At 48.4% G+C, this 22702-nt stretch overlaps 1 protein-coding gene across 1 annotated transcript in view; it reads left to right on the plus strand.

The window, feature by feature from the left end:
* Positions 1 to 22702, plus strand: part of TTLL11 (tubulin tyrosine ligase like 11) — a gene marked incomplete at both ends in the record, with an annotated part of 196336 nt that overhangs the window by 62220 nt on the left and 111414 nt on the right. Inside the window, 1 exon segment of the mRNA XM_084236353.1 lies at positions 10971 to 11546. Within this exon segment, the coding sequence (XP_084092479.1) occupies positions 10971 to 11546 (576 nt within the window).

Below are 22702 nucleotides of genomic sequence, written 5' to 3' on the forward strand. Positions count from 1 at the left end.
TCCATGAGAAGGAAGGGGGTCACCTCAGCACAGCTCCCTGCAGGCAGTCTTGCCATAACCCTGGCCCTCTAGAGATAAATGCTTCCATGTACAGATGGGGAAACTGAGACCCAGAGAGGGGGAGACACTTGGCCAAGTCATCCAGCCACTTGGAGCTACTCATTAGGCTAGAGGTGAAGGAATTGGTACCAGAGACCAAGAAAATGACAAAAAGTGGACGGTGTCACAGGTAATTGTGTGTTTAATGTTATCCAGAGTGATTGAAGTCGCCAGTGACTGACAGCATGGGCGGCCCTCTCTTGTACGATGCAATTATAATCATCTGCATTACCAACCCCAACATGTGTGTGTTCTCCAAGGACATTGTACTTTTTTTTTTTTAAGACTTATTTATTTATGCAAGAACCAGGGTACAGGCCAGAAGTGCGGGAGGGTGAGAGGATTCACCAGAGAGAGCGGGGAACAGAACAGGCAGACTGATGAAATACACTGCTGAGGGGAGCAGCAGGCAAGACAGGAGAGGTCTGCCGCGCCATGTAGGATTCTTGCCAGCCGGCCGGGATTGAACCCACGCTGCAGAGGCTGTGGATTGCTTCACAGTGCGGCGCTCAACTGCCTGTGCCACCAGGGAGGCCCAAGGACATTGTACTTTTAAGTGTCCCCTGGTCCTGCAAGTCTGGAGGATGCTGGAGCAGAGAGGCTTATTGTAATTCCCGCTGGATGGATGAGGATATTGACGCTGTGGTGAAACAAACACCCTGCTGCTTCCTGGATGTCTGTCTCTGTGACTGTTTAGTCGGGCTTGTATCCTGACAGCCTGAACTGCTGTCCTGTGGAGGGTACAGCACAGCTATCTTGTCTATAGATCCAGGCTGAAGTCTCCCCAAGCTCATTGTTGGGGGTCACTCATCTGGGCTTCCGGGGCATCCAGATGTGTATCAAGGGCGGGGTTAAGCACCACCTTCTGCCCTCTGAGGGCACAGGTGGGGGTGCTGCCATGCTAAGACCACAGTTTCTCTTTACAAAACAAACCAGTTGCATACTTTTCTCTGTGTTCACTTCCCTCCTGCTCTCTGCCAGTCCAGAATGAAGGCTTTTGGGGGTGATCACATCTGGGCTGCGGGGAAAGGAGAGACTGAGGGCTTATGCTTGGTCCAGGGTGACAGAGGGGATCATAATCCCCTCCTGACTTAATGCCGTTGTAGTGGGAACAGCAAGATAGTCTCAACCAGAGGGTAGATTTGGGGGGGGGTCAGTCAGGGGAGTTGGTTCCCACACAGAGAGACAGCCTCCCTGTTTGACTTATTAAGGGAGCTGGGCAGCTTCCACCGGCCACCCTTGGTGACTGCCGAGGTTAAATGACTGTCCAGATGTCAGGAAGGGGCACAGGGCGAACGTGGCCTGTGAGCCCATCTGAGCCCAGTCAAAGGTCCCCTTGTCAGTGGCCACCTGCTGCCATGGCAATACAGTGGGGCGGGAAACAGAGGGTGTTTATTTAAGCCAAAGTGGCTTATAGAGCTGGCCTTCAGCGGCACAGTAGGAGTTCCTTTGTAAAACTCAGCCCAGCTTGGCTCCCAACCAGCAGGCTCATTTAGAACATCTCGAGCTTCACGGTGATCAAAGGCATGCGAAAGTAATTCCTTACATGTCAACACCTTCCTCCTTCTCCTTGAAATTTAAACCAGCAGTTGAAATTCTGAGGCTCGGGAGCTGCTGTTCTCACCCTCAGGGTAAACGATCAGGCTAGCGACGACTGTCCGCTTCCAGGCAGACACTTGGCTGCCAGGCCAGGTTCTCCGAGATTGGTTTCTGGGTTTGTCAGTTTTCATCAAGGGCTTTTCCGAGGGAGATAGGAATCTTGTCCTTGGGCACTGGCGCCAGCGCCACCGGCCACAGGCGGTGCCCCTGTGCACAGGCCAGTAAGTGCCCCGGCTCCAGGTGCTGGTCGCCCAACTCCCCTGCCTTGCCCCCTCCTGCCCTTAAAGATTCCCACCCTCCTGGTGTTCTGGCTCATCGCTGCCTAACAGTGTGACGCCCAGCCCCCTGACTTTGCTAAGACTCAGAGCCCAATTAGTAATATTAAAAATGATACTGCAGCCTAGAAATCTGACGGAAGAATTGAGCCTTCCAGGGGAACTGCAAAGAGGGGAGAGGGCCCCATTTGTGGTAGGGGATTAAGGGAATCCCATTGACAGGTGTGGTCGTGGTTGGCTGACATACGTCTGAAGGTGAAGAGGTGGGGATCTATATCTCTGTATCATAGACTGTGTTGTCAATTAAAAAAAAATACAAAAAAGTCAACTCCGTTATCACACGTTTCCACACAGGATTCTAAAGAACAAAACAAAACAAAACAAAATGGGCTAAACAGGTGAAGGAGGTCACAGGTATAAACTTCTAGTTATAAAGTAAATAAATACTGAGGCTGCCACGGAGCACATGGGACCATTTTAGCCAAAAGCTAAAGAGCATCGGGAGAGGATATCTGGTCTGCGTGTGGTAGAACATGACATTGCTATTCTCTCTCTTTTTTTAAAGTCCAATGTCAAGTGTGGCAAGAATGCCAGAGCCATAGCACGATGGTGCTTGGAGTGTGGGTAGAGAGGAAAAGCCAGGGCTGGTGAGCTGAAGCGCTTTTGATGACAATGTAGCTGTATGCATTGGAGGTGAGCTAAAGATTATTTAGCCAGTTCATTAGCAGGAAACCCTCAGGATTGGAAAAACGATTTTAGCTAGAAGGGGAGCTTACTCAGCAGTGGAGTGTTGGCTCAGCTGTGCCACCCTCTCCCTCTCAGAAGGAGACTTGGGGGTTGGAAGGCGGGAGAGTGAAGCTGGGAGGCTGGGAGACTGGAGGGAGACCAGCTGTGGGCTGGGCTCTGCCGGGAGGCCCAGAGGAAAAGGGGACATGAGAGTCTGACACCCCGGGGGGCCAGGAAACAACTGAGGGTAGGGAGCCAGGCTCAGCCCCCAAGGGCCTCTCGGTATAGGTGGGTACTTGGACTCTGGCCAAGCAGGTCAAGGATGGTTCTCAGCAGGGAATCAGGAGGCTGATTAAAAAATAGGACTGTGTTAAGTACAAATGCAGGGAATTATGGACTCTCACAGGCACCATAGAAGCCAGGCCCTCACCCCAGTACTGATACATGCGGGGGGGTGGCTGGACGAGGCTGGTTTGACTAGGAAATGGCCTCGCTGAGACTTGAACCTGGTCTCTCTGAGCCCAAAGCCCCTGCCTGCCCTGTGCTCTGCTGCTCCCCACAGACACTCAGATCCACACACTGGGACCTGGTGGAGTAAAGGGGCTGCAGCCTGCAGGCCCCCTTGCTCCGGGATCCCCAGAGCCCTTAGGATGTAGCTTCAGGCCCAGCAGGTCTGGTAAAATCCCCCTTGTTAGGTAGACAAAGGCGAGCTGGGGGTGGGCCAGGGAGGACTGGACTATGAGGAAGGTGAGGAGGGTGGATTCTGGTCTCATCACTCCCTTCACTCAGCTACTCCAGTCAGGGGCTGGGTCTTGAGGGGAGACCTGAGAGGAAAATGGAAGTCCCACGAAATGACTGGCTCCCCCCATTAAGCAGGTTTTATAGACCCAGATGCGTTCAGAGTGGCTTTTTCATTGCTCACTAATAGTAGATAGATTATAGCCCCCATAAAGTTGCTGCTTACTGAAAGTGGGGTCCATTAAATTGCACTGACAGTGGGCTGGACAGGGGCAAAGCTCACCGAGAGGCTTCCCTCTGTCTTCCGGCTTCCCTCTGTCTTCCGGCTTCCGCAGCCAGCCGGGTGATGCCGGCTCCACTGCCCCGCAGATCTGAGGGCGCCTGGATGAGACAGGGCAGCGTGGCCCGGGGCTGCTGCTGGGAGACTGAGTGCGCCTCCCTCGCCTCTCTGGCCTCAGTGTCCTCACTCTCCCAAGAATGGAGATGTGCAGCTTCCACAAGGGACAGCTCTGGGAAGCCCTGACCTGCCAGCACAAGACACATGTGATGTGATTGTCCTTTACCACAAGTTCCTTCCTGAGGGACCTCTGTGGATGCCGGAACTTTGGGGTGGAAGTCTGGAGATTTGATGTTCTGTTTCTGGCCCTGCCACCTGCTACGTGGCCTTGGGCTAGTCCCTAGCTTTTCTCTTTATGGAGTCTGTGTGCGCGCGTGTGCATGATGACACTTTGTGGCCTGGCCTGGCTGGGTCTGGAGGTGCATGTGGCTCCAAAGCTGTAGAGAATTGCTCTTCTCACTCTGGCTGCTGCTCCAAAGGCAGGTGACTCGGGTTGGTTACAGCTTGGTGTTTGCAACACTGTTTCCTCCCTTTCTTGGCCTATTCTGCAAATCTTCCTACCTGTCAACCGTTCTGAGTTTTCCCAATGAAAATATGTGTCATGGAAAAGAGCACAGACTTTTGAATTTGATCCATTTAGTTTCAAGTCATTACTGCTCTTTAGCTGCGTGACCTTTGCCTGGGAATCCACCTCTCTGAGCCTCTCTTTCCTCGCAGGGTTGTTGTGAGGATCCCACGGATCCTGACTGTACAGCAGATAGTGTGTGTGCTCCCAAACGGTTGTTTTCCCTTTCCTCGTTCTTATTTGTTCTAGCAATTCTGTTTCTGTAGGAGACGCTGGTTTATCTGGCAATCTGTCAGCTAGATATCAAGTCGCTAATGTTCTGGGCTTCATAGATGCCATCGCAATCCATCTTCCTTGTAACTGTACTTCGGAGAATATAATATTTACTGAGCACCCCCTGTGCTACCTGCTGGGAGCAGTGAGTCACGGAAGCACAGCCCTTATCCTCCAGGAGCCTGTGGCCCATGGGAGGGGGCGGGGTCCTATGCCCCACAGCAATGCCGGCCCACCCAGCACTAGCCCTGACAGAGCGGCCTTTGATTTACAAAATCCTGAGGGGCAGAGGCGCTACTATACTTCTGCTCTCCAGGTGAGCATCACCCAGGGGCGGGGGTCCTGGAGCTCTCTCACATGTTCTGCACGCACACCGACAGTGACTAGAAAGCGCATCCGCTAGGTTCCTAACCCCCTCATCTTCCCTGCCTCCCCGAGGCCCTCCTTGCGCCTCTGGTGTTCCCTGCGAATATACACGCTACCTAGACTTTTGCCTGTTGTCCTGCATGCCTGTTCCCCTCACCCATCGGTCGATTTTACCTCCAAAATATTTCTCTATGCTGCCTCCTATCTCCCCCACTGCCTGCCTCAGTTCAGGCGGTCCCTCTCTGCTGCCACCCTTCCATTTCCTACCCCGCCCTGAGGGCTAGTGCTACAGGACAAGGCTAATTAAGTTGCTTCTTTCTCCCAACCCTCCTGAGACTGCCCACGATTTCAGGACATTGTCCAAACTCCCTAAAACTATATTCCAGGAACTTCTCTATCAGGTCGTGTTTCATACCCAAGCTTGATCGTCTTCATTGGCCCTCATCACGGGTAACCCTCATTCATTTCAAACATGGGCTCTGGAGTCACTTCTGTGCCTGCTTTTCACATCCTGGCCCCATGTCCTATTTGCTGTGCAACTCTTGGCAAGTTACTTAACATCTCTGGCCCTCCCTTTCCTTGTCTGTGAAACAGAGTTGTTGAGGATTAAATGAGACAATGCTGTGAAGTGCTCAGAACAGTGCCTGACCTGTCTGTGACCAGTAGGTGCATGTTGTGTTCTTGCTGTGGCCGTGTTGCTCTCTGGCCCCGGCCAATCCCACTGGTGAGCTGTCCAGGGCATCCCTTCTCCACTGCACCCCTCTTCAGCCGTTGCAACTATTTGCAGTTCCTTCAACATCTGCTCTCTCTGCCTTCACACATGATCCACCGTGGCAGCTATCTGCTGCTATCTGCTCAGTTCTTTTTATTTATGTTAATAATTTCATTTTCTAATCAATTTTTTATTGAAGTGCTGCTGGTTTACAGTGACTTCCTTCAGGTGGAGTCACTCTCCGCTCAGTTCTTCCAAGGCCTCACCTGTCTCCCCCGCCCGCCCTTCACTGGCTGGGCTTGCACTTCCTGTCTGGCCCTTGGAAACCCAATTCCTCCTTCTCAACCCAAATTCTCCTCCTGCCTCCTTCTCAGCAGACAGGCATCGTCTTGAATGTCTGAAGAGCAGGGATTTGCCCTGAGTCTGGAAGGGGCTGGTCCCTGCACCTGCCTGGTGAGAGCTCAGTGGCTGTCGCTTGCCTGCCAGATGCTGATGTTTCCTGAAGATACGCTCCCTGTATGGCAGCCCGGGGCTCGGTGTTCAGCTGGGATGCAAATGCGCATGAACAGCAGAGGACCCCACTAACCGGCTTTGGCCTCCCTGGCATGTAGACACAGTATTTCTTCAGAAATTGTCCTCTTACTGTTCCTCGCTACTAATAATATTTTGTGGCTTCGTGTTCCAGTTGCTGAATTTCTCTCAAAATATTTTAGCTTGTTTCCCTCAGATGCCCAGCCAGCTTTCTCAAGTGCCTCATAAATTTCCAGCCCAAATCTGCTGCCCTTGTAGCTAATCCCCCCCGCTCAGCAGCTCCCTATGTACTCTCTGCTGATTAATGTCACCTGAGTGTAACACAGCCATCAAGTGTGGTGATGGCAAGATACATTGCAGTTCAAAATCTCTTAGCTGGCAGAAGCCAGGGACCTAGCGTGGCCCCCTGTATGTTGTAGGTCAGCACAACAAACCCAGGCAATGATGTGACTTTCTCAAGGTCACACAGCCAGAAGCTACCTGCCTAAGTTGGCACTGGAGTCCAGATTTTCTGCTTTGTACTCTAGTACTCTAACTCATAAAGCCTATTTCTATTCTTAATTTCTGAATTCAAAAAATTTTGACTTAATGCAGCAACACTCACAATAGCCAAGAGGTAGCAGCAACCTAAGTATCTAGTGACAGATGTGTGGATAAGCAAAATGTGGTTAATGCATACACTGGAGTATTACTCAGGCATAAAAAAGGAAGGTACTTGTGATGCTTGTGTCCACATGGATGAAACTTGAGAACGCTATGCAAAGTGAAATGAGCCATCACCCAAAAGGGCAAAAACAATATGCCTCCAGTTATTCAAGGCACTTAGGGTAGTCGAATCCATGGGCAAAGAAAGGGCAGTGGTGGTTACCAGAGATTGGTGGGGGTGGGGCTAAGGGTTGGAGGAGTTGGAGTTTGATGCCTACAGAGTTGTAGTTTGGGAAGATGCAAAGTTCTGCAAATGGATGGATGGGCTGATGGTCACAGATAATGGGAAGGTACTTTAATCTACTGGACACTTAAAAAGAGGAAGATGGCAGGTTTTATATTGTGCAAGTTTATCCATTTTTTTTAATTTAAAAGCAGTTTATTTTTTGTAATTTATTTATTTATTTATTTGTTTATTCAAGCACTGGGTACAGTCAGAAGCACGGAAGGGTGAGAGAATTCACCAGAGCCAGAGCAGGAAACAGAACAGGCAGACTGACAAAATACACTGCTGAGGGGAGCAGCGGGTGGCAGGAGAGGTCTGCGCGCCATGTGGGCCCCTCACTGGCAGTCGGGGATCGAACCAGTGCTGCAGAGTCTGCGGGCAGCTTTACAGCCCAGGGCTCAACCGCTGCGCCACCAGGGCAGACCCAAATTTGAAAGCAGTTTAAAATGATTTTAAGGAAGCACTATCACAAAGCATTCCCTCTGTGGTCTTCCTAAAGCGAGATCATGCTGTGAGCAAACTCATGTCTGCCAGTTTGGCCATCAGTTTTCATGCGTTCTGTCCCTCAAATATATTTCAGGGCTTCTCTCTCCTATACAAATTAGTCTACCTGTTAAAATTCTTCTCTGTCTGAATAAGAATTTTTAAAATTATGGGCAACATGAATATAAAATCCTGGAATAGATACCACCTCTCCCTCCAAAATCAGAGATTTTTGTATTCTTCATAGGGCTTTTTTATCTTTTCCAAACTTTCCATTAGGCAAAAAATATGGATGGAAATAGTAGGCAGAAGAAAAGATCTCTAATTATAAAGATTTTCATGAACAGATATGTGTACATCCATTCCTTAAGACCATTTAAAACATCTCTGTGGAATGTCTTATGGCTAAGAAATGTTGCGGGGCTGGGTGTCTTTCCTGACACGTTTCTTAAATAACCACTAGGGGGCAGTAAAAGACATAAATTTTTCAACAAGCCTGGCAAGTGCCAAGCAATCCAACCTCCACACCCTTTCTATCTCTTTCAGTCATCCGAACTCACAGTTTCAAGGTAATGGATTTCACTTCCAAGGGCAGGTTTAGGCAAAACTGGAGCTACCATCAAATATAGCCTAGCTGCTAGTCTCCCTCAGGTTGAGGCTCACCTCAATGCCAAGACGTTACTCTATACTGGTCCTGGGCTGCATTTTGACTTAACTCCCCTTAGCCCAGTGCATCTCAAACAGAGTGCACATCAGCATGACCCATTATGCTCTTTACAAAAATACACTCAGGTCTCCTCCCAGATCTATTAAATCAGAATTTCTGGGGCCGGGGCCTAGTTCTACAAACCATATTTAGCTTCTGGTCCATGACTTCTTGCTAAATTAGTCCTTAATTTTATCAATGTTAATAATTGGGGGGAAGGATCACCCTTTGGTAAAACTCAGAGGAGAGTGAATATGAATCTTGGAAGACCTTTTTCCTTTTCCGAAAGAGGTTGCTGAAGAACCGAGATCTGCGGGCTTCATAGTAGGGACAGGTGTGAGGCTCTCCCTCAGAATGTGGCCACATCACCACAAGTCAGGAGCAGAGACAGAAGATCTGGAGCTGGGGCAGGCCTAGCAAACTCAGGATCTATAGTGGGAGCTCCAAGGAGGCCAGGCCCAGGCACCGGACTGCAGTGTGAGCCCCGAGATCAGACACCAACACGGTGTGCTGTCTTACGAGAGCCCTTTGGATAGTATCCAGGAAAAAGAAACCTTTCATTTTATCTTATCAGAGATAGAAATGGCACAGAGAAGCTACGAGGAAGTCAGAAGACCCCAGTTCTTATCCCAGCTGTCCCACTCACCAGTTCTGGGCCCACGGCACACTATGTCTCTTCTTGACCCTCAGCTCCCATGCCTGAGTTATGAGAGGAGTGGACGCTGTTCATCTCCGAGCATCCTCCAGTTCTCAGGAACTCAACGATTCTATTAGTATTAATAATCTTGATGTGTATGGTATGACTCTGGCAAAGAGCAGAAGAAATATTCAGCAAGGCAATGAATGACAGAGCCTATTGACCATGTAGTTTAATTTATTTAGGGCATAGGCACTGAATTCAAAGGAGAAAATATTGTTCCCGATAATATATTGAACTATTAGTATCTTCAGCATAGTGAAAGCTTTCCAGAGGGAAAAATTACCCATCAGTGCAAACTTGACATTTTTCACTTCCCGATCCATAACTGCCATTTCTCCAGCACACTTCTATTTACTGTAAAGGGCCAAATGTATGAATGCTTTGGGTGAATATTAAATAACTACATAAACGTCAAGGTCAGACAAGTCTCAAGAAAGACGCACAGGGCCCTGGGAGGCTGGCATTGATCTCTCCCGAAGTTCCATTCTCAAATCCTGCTGACAAGGGGAAACAATTGATGTGGACCATTATTAAGGCTTTCAGTGTTTCCCCATTGTTAAAGATCTTTTACAAGCCTGGAGTAACTGATAGTGCCCAAGGAATTGGCAAAAGCTTCACTTAGAAATATAGGCTGGTCAGAGAGATAAGTGACACCCAGACTTCCGGGTCGAGGGTGAGGCTGGGCCATGGCCTCCTCCCTGTGCAGGGCAGCCCCTGAGTGACGGCCCAGAAGGGAGGGCGAAGCTGTTCACACTGGCTCTTTCACACCAAGGCTGCAGAGGGGGCTGCTCCTCTCTTAAATCCACCTTTCCAGTTCCTCCAGCTACTCTCCCCTCCTGCTGTTCTCCATAGCTGCGTGAAGGGTCTGACAGGTGGGGGGGGGGAGGGGTGGTGGTGGCTGGGGATAGGGCTCTGATCTCCTGCTGACTCAGAGATCCAGACAGACTGTCTGTTCTGGTCAGGGGCCTGGCGACTTCTGAGAATGCCCGGCTGACCTGGAGCCAGGAGGGGAGCAGCATTCTGGGTGATAGAAGGCACTTTCAAAAAGATCTCAACAGACTGAAGGATAAGGCAGGTCTACTTGATGAGCCCAATGAGAGGTATAAATGATGAAACTGACATTTTCCATGCACATTTCAGTTTATCTCATCTTTATAACCACCCAGCGAGGGTTGGTATTTCTTGCCCCATTATAATAGCTGAGGAAAGCAAGTCATAGTGACATGGAGGGAGAATCAGGCACATTAGACCTCAGTCTCCATTCCAGCCCCAGCTCTACCCCTCAGCTAGCTCACAAGGGACTTCATTTTTGAAAAGTAGCAGTAGCTAGACCTTCTGACACTCCTGTGCAGGGTTCTGTGCCTAGTCCTTTGCATTTGTATTTCTTTCAATTTTCAAGCACAAGCTGAGTCCTATTTTGCAGATGAGGAAGACACAGATAGGTAAGTGACTTGTCCAAGGTCATGCAGTAAACAGCAGGGCCAGGACTAAGCCCAGACATCTTGACTCCAACGCCCTCTCTCTCACAGCTGCCGTATCCTCTGTTTTCTATATTCTAAGGGGACCCCCTGTGTTTTCTATGGGGTGAGTGGAGAGAACTTATGTAATGTGCACACTAGACTACCTGGCACAGAGCAGGTGCTGTCGTTGTTGGCTTCTTCATCATCCTGGGTTAGAGCACGGCCAGCAAAGACCTGGAACTTGAAACCCACTGCACTCACCACCTCCCTTCTGGAGGACAGGGGCCGTCTCCAGGCTACCTCTCAGCACCTACTTCAGTGTCACCTGCCCAGCAGGTGCTCAGCACGTGCTCCCACAGGCAGGGCTTGTTTGTCACTCATTCACCAGACATCTGCTAAAGTCCTGCTCTGCTTTGAGGATCCCCAGAGGAAAAGAATGCAATGCTAACCATTCTTATTCCCCTCCTAGGTTCGAATGGTGAAAGATGGCGACCCTTCCTGGAAGCCCACTTTCATCGTGAAGCCTGATGGTGGTTGTCAGGGTGATGGAATCTACCTCATTAAAGACCCCAGTGACATCCGCCTAGGAGGGACCCTGCAGAGCAGGCCGGCGGTAGTCCAGGAATACATCTGCAAACCTCTCCTTATCGACAAGCTCAAGTTCGATATCCGTCTGTATGTCTTACTGAAGTCCTTAGAGCCCTTAGAGATTTATATAGCCAAAGACGGACTCTCTAGATTTTGTACAGAGCCATATCAGGAGCCCAGCTCCAAAAATCTGCACCACATCTTTATGCACTTAACCAACTACTCACTGAACATCCACAGTGGGAACTTTGTCCACTCAGACAGCACAAGCACAGGCAGCAAAAGGACTTTCTCCAGCATTCTTTGTAGGTTGTCTTCCAAAGGCGTCGACATCAAGAAGGTGTGGTCTGATATCATCTCCTTGGTGATTAAGACTGTCATCGCCCTGACTCCAGAGCTCAAGGTTTTCTATCAGTCGGACATCCCCGCGGGGAGGCCGGGACCTACGTGCTTTCAGGTAACCAGCGCCCTTCCTAGCCCGAGTTTCCCACCACGCTGGGCTGATAGAGGACTCCCTGACCTCAGGCGGAATGAGGGGTGGGGGTGGGCCACGGCCACCGAGGGCTGGGCAGTTGCCCGTGTGTGTGTCGGTGTTAAACTGGGGTCCAACTTCCAGGCGTCTATTTGGTAGCTGTGTGATTGGGGCAAGTTACTTTTCTTTTCCTACCTGTACAATGAGACCAATAGCACCTTCCTTAAAGGATGCTTATTAGAATTAAACGAGATAACATACACTAAGCACAGCGCTTGCCATTTATTGATTCATCTATCTTCCAGCAATTTTGGCTAGTAGGGACGAGACCCTGGCCAAGGTCCTGATGACACAGTAAATCAGAGGCCTAGCATTGTGGGAGACAAATAATTTCAAAATGTGTTGCACATAAGGTGTCACAAGTACTAGAGAGAGTGGGGAAGCTGTGGGTGGGTGAGATTGTGGGACCATCTAACATTTTCTGGGTGGGCATGACAGTAGTCTAGGAAGACTTCCTAGAGGAAGCGGCAGTAAAGTGGAGGTCACTGGAGGATGCACCAAGATTTTCGTGTTTCCGAAGATGAACTGGCTGCAGGGTGGAGAATGGATGGAGCAAGGCTGGGACAGGGAGGTGGCAAGTGAGCCAGCTGCGCTCATAGAGGCAAGAGAGGATGCTGGCTCAGATTAGGAAAGTGTCGGTGGAGATGGAGCAAATGGATCTGAGAGACATTAAGGAGAGAACGGCGAGAGGGGGTGATCAGATGGGATGGGGAGACAGAGAGATGGCGGCCAAGAGGGAGGGGAAGAACCAAGATTGGATTGCAGGTGTCTTAGGCATTTGGAAGCCTGGATAGAGACCTCTGGAAGGGGACCAGGTTTGTGGGGGGAAGGTCAGGAGTTGGACTTGAACCTGCCTTTGGAGTGCCCTTATGATACCCAGGCAGAGAAGTAGAGCAGACAATGAGGAATTTGGGCCTAGAGTTCAGGAGAAAGTGGTCTGGGCTGGACGTAAAGGTGGGGAGCTCAGCCACATTCACATGCACTGTATTAAGGTACTGGAAAGAATTAGGGAGCAGGGCTGAGAGGCAGAATCCAAGAAATCAAAAGATCAGGGCAGCTGTGATGGCCACGGAGCCCCAGGAAGCTGCGGGTGAGCGGAGGCCTGAGAGGGCGCCTGGGGCACCCACTGAAATAGGGAATAGGCAGAGACACAGGACCCAGCAAAGGGGCCAAGAGAAGTAGCTTGAGATAGAAAAGGGGGGTCAGGGAGGGAGGGCCCTGGAGGCCAAGGAAGACGGGCTTGGAAAAGGCAGGGAATGGCTCAGCAAATGTAGCTGAGGTGGCATGGGGCCAGACCCCGTCTGTCCACTGTCCTTCCTCACTGGAGCCACCGTCAACTTCCTCAGGATGAGGGGGTAGGGGCCAGGGTGCAGTGGCCTGAGCCAGGGTGTGGGAGGGGTGGAGCCGGGGATGAGAGGAGGGCCTTCCTGCAGACCACCTGCCTGAGGGTGTGGGGAGATGAGGCAGACACAGCCATTTCCTTCCACCAACCGGTTGTGGTGGGGAGCAGATGAGCAGGAGGACCGCCCCGGGCCCTGTCTCCATCCACCTTGACAATGCTTTCACAGCAGTTGAGATAGAGAAAGGGACATGCAGGACACATGCGTAAGTCACGAAGCAGAACAGCTAAATGACCGTTCCAAACCCGCCTCCTGCCCAGGATCTCCAGCCGTCACGCTATCCCCTGCACAGTTTCTCTTCTCACCGTGGGGTGACCATGACTCTGGACTTTAGGTCTATCACTTCCTTGCTTTGAAAAATACTTTCATTATATAAGAATGTGTCCCTAAACAATATACTGCTTTGTTTTACTTGTTTTTGAGTGTTATAAAAGCACCATTTTGAAGTATATAGCCTTCTGGAACATTCTTTCCTACTCCATGTTGCTGTGGGGCGTTGGGACTGATTCATCGGCACTGCTGGACCTTCCATTGCAAATGTGCACAATTTGTTGACCAGTTCTTCCGTCGCTGAACCTTTGGGTTGTTTGTTGTACTCTATGTGGTCTTCCGTGACAGAAGAGTATCAGGTGGCACGGAACAGAAGGAGGGGAAGGCCCAGAGCAGTATGTCTAAAGGATGGGCCACTCATTAATTCTAGAACCGGAGGCTGGCCCTGAGGAGGGCTGGCCCCTTATCCAGAAAGGCTGGTCTGGTGGCTGAGTTTCCAGGCAGGCTGGTGGGGTGCTTTGGAGGGGAATTTGGGCAGCGATCAGTTCTATGAGGGGCTAAATGTTACCCAGAGATTGCCCTTGGCCCTCACACCCCAGGCTTTAGTTTCCAGGCAGACTGTCCAGCTCAGCCATCAGGAATGTGGCTTAAGGTACTGGAAAGGACTAGGGAGCAGGGCTTAGAGGCAGAACCCAAGAAATCAAAAGATTAGGGCAGCTGTGATGTGGAGGCATTCAGGGGTCATCCCAGGGGATTGTGGCCACAGCTGCTTGACAATGACAGCTATTCTGGGAGTGTCATGTGGACAGGGCTGCATGGCCAAGCCACAGAGCGCTGGCTCAGAGGGCCTGCAGGGTGGAGGCCAGGGCAGTTGTCTCGCAGAGGGCAGGCTGTGTGTGGGGGTCTTGGGGGGAACCAGCCACTAAGCTGCGGGAAACGGGAGGGCAGACAGGCAGGGAGCCACTAGTTTGAACAGATCACTTCCAGCAAATGGAGCCCCAGGGCCAGCCGGTTTTCCATAGTTTGAGGACACTAAATGCTTCTAGGCTGGGGGCTGGGGGTACAGGCCTGAGGGCTGGGGGTGCAGGGACCCCAGTGCTGGAATCGAAGCTCCAGAAGGGGCACTTCCTCTTTCCATCTGTGTGACCTTGGGAAAGTCTCTCTACCCTTGAATCTCTGTTTCTTTATGTAAATCACCTAAACTCCCTTCCCTACCTGCCTTCGTGGCTGTAGTGTGAAGTAACTTCGGTGAACACCCTTTGTCAGAGCTGTGCAGAGCCAGCTGCTGCGGTGTGCTACCTTATGCCGCAGGTTCCCAGAGACTGAGAAAATAGCCTTCCTCTCCTTGGAGGCCTCTTTTACTTTCTTTTCTCTTACCACTTGTTAAAAACCTCAGTAGCTTGGGTCTTAAAAGCCTGAACTAACTTGGAACCCCAAGATTTAGGGATGCCGTGGTTCTGCCTTTGACTTAACTGTGTGTGCATGCATAAGTCACCTCACTTCGCTGGGCCTCCAGTTCCTGGCCCAACTCATAGGGCTGCTGTCCAGCTCACACAAGACAGAGATTTTGAAGGGCTCTGCAAACTGCAGGGCTCTGTGAATATATAATAAGTTCTTTCTTTGCCACGAAGCCCTTTCTGCTTGCAGCTTGAGCCTGGCCCTGCAACATTCCAGAACACACTCTCTCGCCAACAAAATTACATTTATTTTAGACATGTGACCGTGACCCCTTTCCAATCACAGCCACAATAACTACTTGGGAAATGGTGATGGCCCGGAGCTGCTGCTGGCTCAGCTCAGGCTGTGGGCAGATTTCCTATAATCTGTTGCCTGGGAACGTGGCCGCCCTGTCATTCCTGCATGTCCCCCTGTCATTGCCCAGGCAGCTCCCAGCAACATCTCCTCACACCAGTCTTCTTGAGGGCCGTGGTTTGACCTTGGCTTCAACCGTCAAGTCCATCTGGGGTAGATGATTCATGTGGCAGAAATCCAGCTCGGTTTTCAAGAACGTTCTTTCCCAATTCCATTGCTTGGTCTATATCTTCCTCCAGCTCTGTGTCTAATTCTGTCCCGGGCCCATGGTCCTTCCCCTTAGGTGTCTGGGGTGACAGCCATCTCCTCCAGCCCCCCCCCCCCACCCCGGCCTAAGGTGCTTCTCCTCTCTCTTCCTGTTCTTTCTCTGCCAAGCAGAGAAATGTATATTCTTCTCTAATTGTGCCACACTCTCCTGGTTTCCCTCCTACCTCACAGGCTGCTGCTCCTTTTCCCTCTGCCTGGACACCCTCAGGCAGGAGGGGAAGCGGCAACCTGACCACCACAGCGGGTTTTGTTCGCAGAGGCCCTGGGTTTGAGCTCATTCCAGCTTCTCCTTGCAGCAGCTCTAGCTGGTGAGCTTGGTAAGTTGGCCTTTCTTAGCCTCAGTCTCCTTGCCTGTAAACAGAGGTGACACTTGTATCTGCCTGTGAGAAGTGTTGTTAGATCAAAAGAGAGAAAGCTTGTGGGGCGTCAGCACAGTACCGGGTGCATAGCGATCACCTAGTAAATGAGGGCTTTGATTATGTTATTTGTTATCTTTAACAATGACAGTTCTCAAACTTGTATGTGAAGAAGTACATTGACTCAGAGGAAACCATGAGGTATTCACATTTTAAACTTACCTGGAATATTGGTGTTCCAAGGAGCATAGTTTGAGAAACAAGTCCTTAGTCTGGCATTTGTTGCCACCCAGCCTGGCTCCAGCCTCTCACTTCTCTGGACCCTCTCTGCGCCTGTGGTCCTGCCAACCCAGCGATGTCCTGTCTCTTGGATATAATTTTGTGCTTCCCAGTTTTGTCTGTTCTCGTCTGTCTTGGTCTGCACACACTCTCCTATTCTCATGGTTTTTGTGGGGTTTTTTGAAATTCAATGCCTTTCAACATGGGACTACTCAAACCCCACCTTTTCTATAAAGTCTGCCCTGACCTCTTCTGAATTTAAGCCTTCTCTAACACGTTCACCGGGTACCCACTGAGATAAGCCCTAAACTCGTTGTGGGGCACATGGTTATGGATAAGATACTACCCCTCCCCTAGCTGGGGCAGGGCTCAGTAGAGAAGACAACTCCTGTAACAGATGCTGTAAGCAGGCTTTAAAAAGGATGCCGGGAAAGCACAGAAAGCAGAGCACTCAGCTTTACCTAACCCAGTGGCTACTTCCCAGAGGAAGAGATGTGTAAACTGGAATTTGAGGCACGAAGGAGAATTTGCCAAGCAGAGAACTATATGTTCTCATCTGCGATGTGCCACGCTCCCCTGGTTTCCCTCCTACCTCAAGATTGCTGCTCCTCGGCCCCTTCTCTAGACCAGTCAGCTTTAGGGATCCCCAGGACTCAGTCTTAAAAAGTTTTCCTCTCATCTTCAATCACTTCCTAAGTGGTCCCTGGCATTAAGTACCAGTGATAAGCTGTTGACTCCTAAATTTGGATCTCCTGTCTTGACCTCTCCTTGAGCTCCTGAGTAGCCTCTAACCACTCACTGTAACGCGCCCCTTGGATTTCTAATGGGCATCTCACTCTTAACAAGTCCACAATCAAACTTGATTTTGGACCTGTTCCATTATCTTTCCTATTTCAGTTGCTATTTATGCTATTCAGTTCCTCAAATCAAAAACCTGAGTCATCCTTTTATCTTCTTATTCACTGCTTCCTATATCAAATCCACAAGCAACGCTTGCAAATAGACTTTAAAACACATGCTAAATGTAACCACTTCTGATCAGCTCCATGGCTCCCCTCCCATTGTAGGCAGCCAGCACCCTGCATCCTGCACTTGTACCACAGCGACAGCCTCCCAACTACTGTCCTTATTTCCACCCTTGCTGCCTGTAGCCTATTTTTTTTTTCTTACTGTTGCCAAAGTGATTCTTTTCAAACATAAGTCAGACCAAATTGCTTTCCTTGTGCAAATTCTCCACTGGCTTTCTCACTGCACTTAAAATCCTGGCTCCTTACCATGCCTACAAGACACTACATGATCTGCCCCTTCTTTCTGTCTGACCTCATCGCTTAACACACTCCCTCTTGCTCACTCCTTACTGTTTATCCAAAGTGGCTTTTGTTCTTCTGTTCTCTCCAGCTGCAATACTCTTCCTTAGATCTTCAAATGACTTTTTTTTTCACTCCATTTGGTCTCTGTTCATAAATCACCTGCCAAGACTTTTGCTTCTGGTCATGATGGAATAACAAAGACCGGACTTAACATTCACTGAAAACAACTAGGATACCAGACAAAATATAAGAAATAGGTGTTTTCAGATTTTGACACAGACAACTCAGCACTGTGATCCCTGAGGAAAAGGGGTGGGGGACCCAATACAACTATGGTTGCCTTAGTTTGATCTGGAGGTCAAAGTTTGGGAAGGTCAAGGTGGCTGGAATTCTGTGGGCAGAATTCTTAAAGGGAGGGTAGTAAACAGGAAAAGAGGTCTAAAAACCTAGTAGATCTTAAACAATGGGTCATGAAAATATCAAACTAATCTGCAAGTAACTATCAACAAAGCCTAATGCTTTTTTAAAGAAGACAAAATTCAAGACATTCACATTATAACATTTACAATTCCAGCATCTGCTTAAAAGCAAATAAACTAAAGCAGATGTTCCACAGGACAGGAAAAGTTGACCCATACCCAGGGGGGAAATCAATAGAAACAGACCCAGAAAAATTAGAAATTGCAAAAGTTGTAGGAAAGGGATGTTCAAAAAAATCTAAAGGAAAATATGAGCGTACTGAAGAGAAATGGAAGCTATTAAAGAGACTAACTGGAACTTATAGAGAAGAAAATGCATATCTGAAATGAAAATTTCAGGATTAAATAGGATTAACAGCAGATTAGATACTGCAGAAGAAATAATCAATGAACTTGAAGATATAGCAATAGAATCTGTCCAAAAAGAAAAACAGAGAGGAAAAGAAAGACAGGAAGAATAAATGAACAGACTTTCAATGACCTATGGTACCATATCAAGTGGTCTAATATATGTATAATTGGAGTTTCCTGAGCAGCCTAAGAGACCAGGAAGATACAGAAAAATATTGGAAGAAATGACCAAAAATTTCCAAAAACACAAGCTAGAAACAATATTGTATAAGCCAGAAGATAATGGGATGATAAATATCACCTATTTGGAAAGGCCTCTGACCATCTTATCTAAATTGTCAAAACCTCTCCTCCTTTAGTTATCTCCTTCACTCTCCTTTAGTTATTGACTTATTTGTGGTCTTTTTTTCTCCACTAAACTGCAATCTCCAAGAGGGCAGGAGGTTTAAGCATCCCTTGTCTTGTTCAATGTTTTATCCTCAGTGCATCTAACAATACCTAGTATTTTGTAGGTGTGCCATAAATATTTGATAAAGTCATCTTCAGACAGAAAAGTAAAAAGGCAGAGGCAGGAAAGCATCCTAGAACTAGAACAGTTCAGCACAATTGGAGCCCAAGATATGCCATAGTGGGTAGGAGGAAATAAAGCTAGTGTGAGACAGATGCCAGGCCACAGAGGAATGTAGAGGACCTGCTACGGGACATGGGCTTTATTCTATAAGCAAGGATTATAGGTAGAGAAGTGTTAATATTCTATTTGCATTTTAGAAAAATTAGTCTGGTAGCCCCTTCTTCCAGATGAATTAGAGAGGTGACTTGAGAGCAGGGAAAGCTGTGGGGAAGCTCTTCAATAGTTCAGGTGAAAGATGGTGCAGTCCTGACCTATTCTAGGAGCAGTGAGTAGGGGCCAGATCTGGAGAGAGCTTCAGGAGCTGGTATGTAGGGCAGTCAGTGTGCAGTTCCATATAAAGGATGAAGGAAAAAGTTTTGATTTGTGTTACTTGGTGGGTGAGGAATACAGGGGGCAAAGTCGACTTTATAGAAAGGCGGTGCATCAATTATCTATTGCTGTGTGAAAAATTACCCCAAAACTTAGCACCCTAGACTAGCAAACATAATTATCTCATAATTTTTGTGGATCAGGAAGCTAGGCTTATATGTTGGCCAGAACTACAATCATCTCAAGTTGTGCCTGGGGGAAAGACCCTCAACTTCCCTTGAAGCTTCTGCAGGTCAGGAGGAAGGACACATTTCTGAAACCCTAGGGTGCCCCTCAAGTAAGTGTGTAACACATAATTGCCAATTGCATTTCTGGGGTGAGGGGCAGATATTGCAAGATTGAAAGGTGCTCTCCATTAACAAATACTGCTGTGCCACCAGCGGGGCAAAGATTTTCCCTCTTCAAGTTGTAGTTTCATGGTCTGCACAAGTGGGTGTTAGATTAGATTAGTAGTTATTGTTTGCATTTTGTTTTCTGGGTTTTTTTTTTTTTTTTTAAGTAAAGCATTTTTCCCTGGGAAGCCTAGATATAAAATAACTAAAAGTTGATCCCATCTAGTCTCCCCAGTCTACCCCAGAAAAGAACCCCATTTTGAAAAACACCAAACCAAATAAATGCCTTATTTTCTGTCAGCTCTGATGCTCTGGGATTTTGAAATAAGATCAAGTCTAAGCTCCTCCCAGTCTTGTGATTCTGTGTGTTGAGATTCATTTGTGCTACATATTTCCTTAAACTTTTGCAAAGAAAGCAATCCATATTGCCTCAAACCTGTGACAGAAGATAATAAAGTTGATCTTCATTAAATCCTTACACACATGGGCCTCCCCTGGTGGCACAGTGGTTGAACGCTGGGCTGCGAAGCTGCCCGCAGCCTCTGCGGCGCCGGTTCGATCCCCTGCCACCGGCTGTCGGGGAGGGTCCCACATGGTGCAACAGACCTCTCCTGCCATGCCCGCTGCTCCCCTCAGCAGTGTGTTTCGTCAGTCTGCCTGTTCTGTTCCCCGCTCTGGCTCTGGTGAATTCTCTCACCCTCCCACGCTTCTGACTGTACCCAGTGCTTGTATAAATGAATAAATAAATCTTAAAAAAAAATCTTTACGCACATGGGGCATTGTGTAAGCTAATTTCCTTCATACTTATTTGATCCCATCTCCTCTACTAGATTGTAAGCTCCATGTGGGTAGGGGCTTTGTCAAGTTTACTACTCTATTTCCAGCAACTAGAATAGTTTCTGTCACATAGGGAACACTCACTAATTATTTTATGAATGAATGGACCAAGGTAAGTACTGGTGGTTGTTTTTTTTGTCATAAGAAGATAAACTCTATATATTTATTTATTTAGTCTGCATATATACTTTTTTAACTTCTCATATTTGGATTTGTTGTTATATAAGATTCAAAGATACGTGAGGAACCATGGATAATAAATCAAATTTGTAAAGCAATAATGAAAATGTTAAGTTCAATACTTTGTTTTTTTTTTTTTTATTGGTAAGTACTAGTTTTACTCGCATTTTACAGATGAGGAAGCTGGAGCTTAGAGTTGTTAAGTGACTTGCCTGTTGTTACATAAGGAAAAGGCAAAGGTTTCAAATTAACTCTCCTGGATCCCAAAGCCACTAATTCCATTTCTTGTTGATGGGATGAGTGGGAGATTAGGCAGGGAGTAGCCTATAGCCTTCTGTATGGTAAGCATAGTTACCGGGACACTTTGCTTTTTCATTGTCCTGCTAGTAACTGCTGTTGTCCCATTTTTTCAGATGAGGTAAGCGAGGTTGAGAGAGGCTATGGGCCCTGTGTCTAGAGTCATCTAGCTAGTGTGAGAGACAGAGCCAGGATCAGAGACCAAGCCTTCCTGACTTCAAAACATCACTGTTTTTTTTCTTTTTGCATAGAAGAACTGGGGTATAGGCCAGAGGTGCAGGGGTGAGAGGATTCACCAGAGATAGAGTGGGGAGCAGAACAGGCAGATTTTACTGAAATACACTGCTGAGGTGAGCAGCGGGTGAGACAGGAGAGGTCTGCTGCGCCATATGTGGGTCAGCTCCCTGGCTGGGGATCCAACTCAGGCCTTAGCAGTGACAATGCTGAGACTTAACCGTTAGAGCACCAGGGAGGCCCCAAATCACCACCCTAAAGACCCAACTTATTCAAGTACATGCACCAAATTTAAGTTCTAGAAGATAAACCACTGGTGGGTGTGGGCCAACATGGCTGACGACGTCTTGCCCCCCCTTTCCCCTTCTCCAATTTCCCTTTCGCTTTATCCTCGCCAAACCACAGTGTGCTGAAGTGGGAAGAGTCCACTGGGCTGAGGAAGAGTAAGTCCGAACACATAAGATGGAATGAAAAGTAAGCATCGATGACTAAGGATGATTAACGCGGCGCTGCAGCTGCCTCTGTGCAGCCGTTCTCATCAGCATCACATGTCTCAGACCAGGTCCGAAGTTAGACAGATGATGTCACCAGAGTCTCTTAAAAACCTCATCACTCATGTGCACTTGTCACATGTTATTAAGCAGATCTATAACGCATGCAACATTTTCCACTGAATTTCCATTCCCTGCTTTTCATGGCCAGGGCGAGAAAAATAGAGAGGATGAATTTTCCCAACTTCTGATCCTTATTGCCCTTCATTGAAGGATAAGTTCGTCTTGAATTATTTCAAAAAATGGCCGCTCTGGCTCTGACTTAATTAGTAAGGATGAAGCTTCAATTTAATAACTACTATTTAACTAATGTGCTTTCTGCGTAGACAAGGAAATGGATCTTCCTTTTCTCCTGGAGTCCACACAGGCGGGGGTCCAACCCTCTCTGTTTATTTTCTCTCCTTTGTGTTCCACATTATTTTTTTTATTATTATTTTAGGGTTGTGTAAATTATGTTAGACGCTTTCTACCTCACCACCTCCTCTAAAGAGTATGAGAGTCCTCCCGAGAACCTGACATCCTCCTAGTCCAAGTCTGAACCTAGGGAGGACCTAGGGAGGACTTGTTCCTCAAGGATGAGGAGGAGTTTTCAAGGAGAAAGGTTGCTACTGGCAGAGGGAATGAGAAGCCCCGGGAGGCAGGGTGGGGGCTTCAACCTCACCTCGGGGACTTGTATTGAGAGAGGCCAGGGGAAGACAAAGGCTCCCCTGAGTTAGCAGCTGGAGTCAAGGGCAAGCATGGAGCCTCGGGTACAGAATGGGTCATGGGCATGCGTCATGCGCTGGCTTCCACCGAATGCATAGCCAGCCATGCCTGGGTGTGAAATACAGCGCTGGCACTTGCTAGCTACACAGCGTTGGGGGCATTCATTGTCCTCCCTGAATCTAAATTTCTGCTCCTGTGAAATGGAAAGCATACTCCCTACTTCAAATACGTTGTCGTGAGGATTCAATGAGATGCTGAATAATGGATTGTGCCTGATAAATATTCCAATCTCCTTAGCTAAGTAGGTAGGTCAGAATATCCTGGGGTGGTGTGGGGGGCACGTGCGTTATTGAAAATACATTTGCCTTTTTGTCTTCCACTGACTTAGCGTGGGTTGGGGATGAACAGAGGTTTTGGAAGG

The sequence above is a fragment of the Talpa europaea genome, assembly GCF_964194135.1.
Source record: "Talpa europaea genome assembly, chromosome: 7".
Classification (NCBI taxonomy): Eukaryota; Metazoa; Chordata; class Mammalia; order Eulipotyphla; family Talpidae; genus Talpa; species Talpa europaea.